This window comes from Eriocheir sinensis, chromosome 36 (assembly GCF_024679095.1).
Source record: "Eriocheir sinensis breed Jianghai 21 chromosome 36, ASM2467909v1, whole genome shotgun sequence".
In the NCBI taxonomy this organism is placed as follows: Eukaryota; Metazoa; Arthropoda; class Malacostraca; order Decapoda; family Varunidae; genus Eriocheir; species Eriocheir sinensis.
Genome location: NC_066544.1, coordinates 11,177,826 through 11,181,330, shown reverse-complemented (window position 1 = coordinate 11,181,330; position 3,505 = coordinate 11,177,826). Strand labels below are relative to the sequence as shown.

The 3,505-nt window shown below is 37.6% G+C and overlaps 1 protein-coding gene across 9 annotated transcripts in view; it reads right to left on the bottom strand.

The window, feature by feature from the left end:
• Positions 1–1,105: 1,105 nt before the first annotated feature.
• The window catches only part of LOC127007794 (kelch-like ECH-associated protein 1), a 41,681-nt gene continuing 39,281 nt past the window's right edge, over positions 1,106–3,505 (bottom strand). For all 9 annotated transcript variants that reach the window (XM_050879106.1, XM_050879103.1, XM_050879109.1 and 6 more), the window contains exon 10: positions 1,106–3,222. In XM_050879106.1, coding sequence (XP_050735063.1) covers positions 3,068–3,222 — 155 coding nt within the window. In that variant the 3' untranslated portion in view covers positions 1,106–3,067. The remainder of the gene's footprint in view (positions 3,223–3,505) is intronic.

The following is a 3,505-nucleotide window of genomic DNA, read 5'->3' as shown; positions in this document are numbered from 1 at the left end:
TGATTTTCTCTCTCTCTCTCTCTCTCTCTCTCTCTCTCTCTCTCTCTCTCTCTCTCTCTCTTAAACGATAACTGAACAATTTGCTCAAGTGGGGACAGTAATCACTTCTTGTGTGTGTGATATGCACATCACCACAAACACACAAACATACACAAAGAGAGAGATATTCGTTATTCAAAGAGGTTGTTATATGAAAAAATGTGTAACCGCAAAAACTGGCAATCTATATCGCCACTCTAGCTGAAAGGCATCAGTCTAATCGCCAGTTTAGCACCAATGGTCTTTATTGAACCTTAGCCATTGAAACTTGTACGGAAACGACACCACTAAGGAGAGTACGAGTGAGTCTGACACACCTCCCCACCTGAAATTGGCCTCTCTTTTGGCCGCTCATCTATACTCTCTTTTATAGTGGCAGTGATAAGCGATTTTTCTCATTTATTGCTTACCCTTGAGTTGCTTCCTTTACTGTAAAAAAAAAATGTGTAGCACCCATAGGAACGCTAACCTTAAAACAAATCATAATAAATAATACATAATCTTCTACGCCCTTATTATAAAAACATGATAATAGAATGACTCTGCTGCCTCATACCTGACCCAATACGAGTAAACCAGATAGACTACATAATTACCCAACATCCCACTGTCTATTTAGGAGACCTTCGCACAACTCTATTCAGTGCTTCATGTAGGGGGAAAAGAAGTATTCTGGAGACCTAGTATGAGAGTATGAAGAGAGAGTAGTTGTAGTGGTAGGAGAGAAGTATAAAAATGAGGGTCAAAAGTGATGTGTTCTTTGTGGCAACTGTCCATTAATATATCTCAGCTCAAATTTCCCTTTTTTGGTTTTCCCGATCCGAGTACTAAATGGATGGCTACGTACGAACTGGCAAACACACCTACGCGACAATGCTCTATACCTTCTACAGATATACTAACCTGGGTAGATTACATTGGCCAAGCCTGATATTCTGCAGCAAATACTTAACAAATGCTTAGCAAACCTTACCCACTAGGTTACCACTGATTTAGGATGCTTCTCAAAAGAATAATGATGTGACTGATAAAACTAAGTAGAGAAAGTTTTAAAAAATCTGTGAAATAATGGTGTTCAATGTTTATTTCAAACATTCTTGAATACTAGCACTAACAGACACACCTGTTTCAATAAATAAGCACTTGAGAGAAGGGGGTAGATCCTCGGTCACAAGTCCGGTTTTCCAAACTGCTTTGGTTGGCACATGAACAAGCAAGGTGCCTCAAGCTGTTCAACTTCAATAAATTACACAGTGAGATGCCATGCTATCAACATGACCTAATTACATACAAATTACTTTGATTTAAAAAATACTATAAATCAACCCACATCATTATATACATATTTGTATATTCGTTGCATGAGTAAGTGTAGGTTCCGACGGTTCCGAGTCTTGCAACAATGCAAAACTAGTGAAACATCACAGAAAGGTAGTATTACATATATCACAGATAATATCATGATGCGCCTCACTACCAGGCACAGTAACCTTCAACTCACCTAACCTCCTTCATTGGACACAACAAAGTATCCACGTCTGAGACAGAGGCGCCCACTAACCTTCGTGGCGCTGCCTCCTCACATGTCACATAAGCACGTAAAAAGTGAGGTATACAACATAACTATGCCTAAGACTACTGTACACGTACATAACATATTGCCACAACAATAATGGAATGTTCACTGAGTCAGGACAGTCTAGGTTTTCACTGAATGTTTATCAATTCAGATTTCTAATGTGTAGCAAACTTCCTCTGTGAAAACCAAGGAACTATACTCTTTATATACTAATATGATTAAAATGAACAACATTAAAGCTGTTTCAAATTCATGTTTCTGTAAAAACCTTATGGTATATAAGTATGGATATTGCAGAAATTAATACAAATTTCAATAATAAAATGTTTGATAGAATGAATTTGTCATAAAACATTAAATAAAACACCAAAACCCCTCAGTCATGTGTGTGTAAAGTCAGAACATACACATTTCAGACGAGGAAATTTTTTTACAAGGAATATCACCGCTACATCCAGACAACACCACTCCACTACAACAGAACCAAAGGTGTGCAAACAGTGCTTCAGGCTCCTTGAAAACATCTCCAGTGCTCCCTTGTGCTGTCTACATAAATATTGTAATATAACAAATTATTATGTAGCTAAAGCATAACACAAGGATAATTAAAATGTATGTTTTGAAGTACAACATCAATTGAAATGAAAACTGAGGTTTTACTTTAGTTTTATGTACATATGTATAGAAGTATACACTGGACTCGACTGTTTCTTTCAATTCTTTTTATCCTTGAAGAATGCTTTAGCTGTTAACACAGTCTTCAAGTTACTACTGAATAATTCACAGCAAGAAATACAAACCAATCACCTCACCTCTTCTTCAAATTATGACTCAAATGAAGAAAGAGCTTCTGTGGTATCATCACAGACATAACAAGGATGACAACGAAAGTGAAGAACACTCGCAAGTAAAGTCAGTGCTGTGCCACAGCAAGCAAAGGCAATGAATGATACAATAGATGACAGAATGCAGTGACTGAGCATGGCGTGGAGGAGGCCAGAGTGTATGAGCGTGACAGACTGATGGGAGTGATATTTTAAGTTTACAAAATGGTGGTGGATGAGGTAGAGAAAATAACAATGACAATGATGATGACAATGATGATGGAACTAGTATACATACAAGTCTGTTATGTGCATTTTTTTCAGATTATATCATGTCAATGCTACCTTCATTTCTTTATGCATCTCCATCTGCTGCACACATTATCATAACAAAAAGCTCTGAAAATCCAACAGCACAAAAGCAGCATTTACTGCAGTTCAACACTCATGTACAACTAAGTAAGCTTCCTTGAAAGCCTGTGTTGCCATACTGAGGGAATAAATGTTGACAAAATATCAACATTTTCAATATTTAAGATGGTATTCAATATTTTGTTTAGGAATACAATCTAAGTAGAGTATCTAAACTCTACGTAGGCTATCGCCTACCGCTGCAGATCCTGTGTTATCTTGTGTCCGAGTGGAGGAGGCAAGGGTGGAAGGAGGAGGCCGAGGCATGTCCTGACCTGCCCCAGGGAAGAGGTTTGCAGTCGCACCATTCATTTAGTCGGTAATCGTAAATCTCCACAGAGGAGAGGAACTGGCTCCCGTCATATCCACCTGGGAAAAGATGTAAGTTTATGAAGTTTTAAAATATCAATTTACTTTTTTCTGTAGCATATATAAAATAAGCTTGTGTAAATAATTATGTTTCTGCAATGCACTAGATTCCTTTCTTCCTCCTAAAAAAGAAACAGAAGATGCCAAAAGTGAATAAGCAAAGTTTGCTCCAGAGCCGTTACAGCAGTCTTGGGAGGAGGAAATACAATAAACACTTCATAGAAGGAGCATTTGTTATTTAAATTTCTTTGGGGCAGAGTTGCACAAGTATTCAACTTGTGCT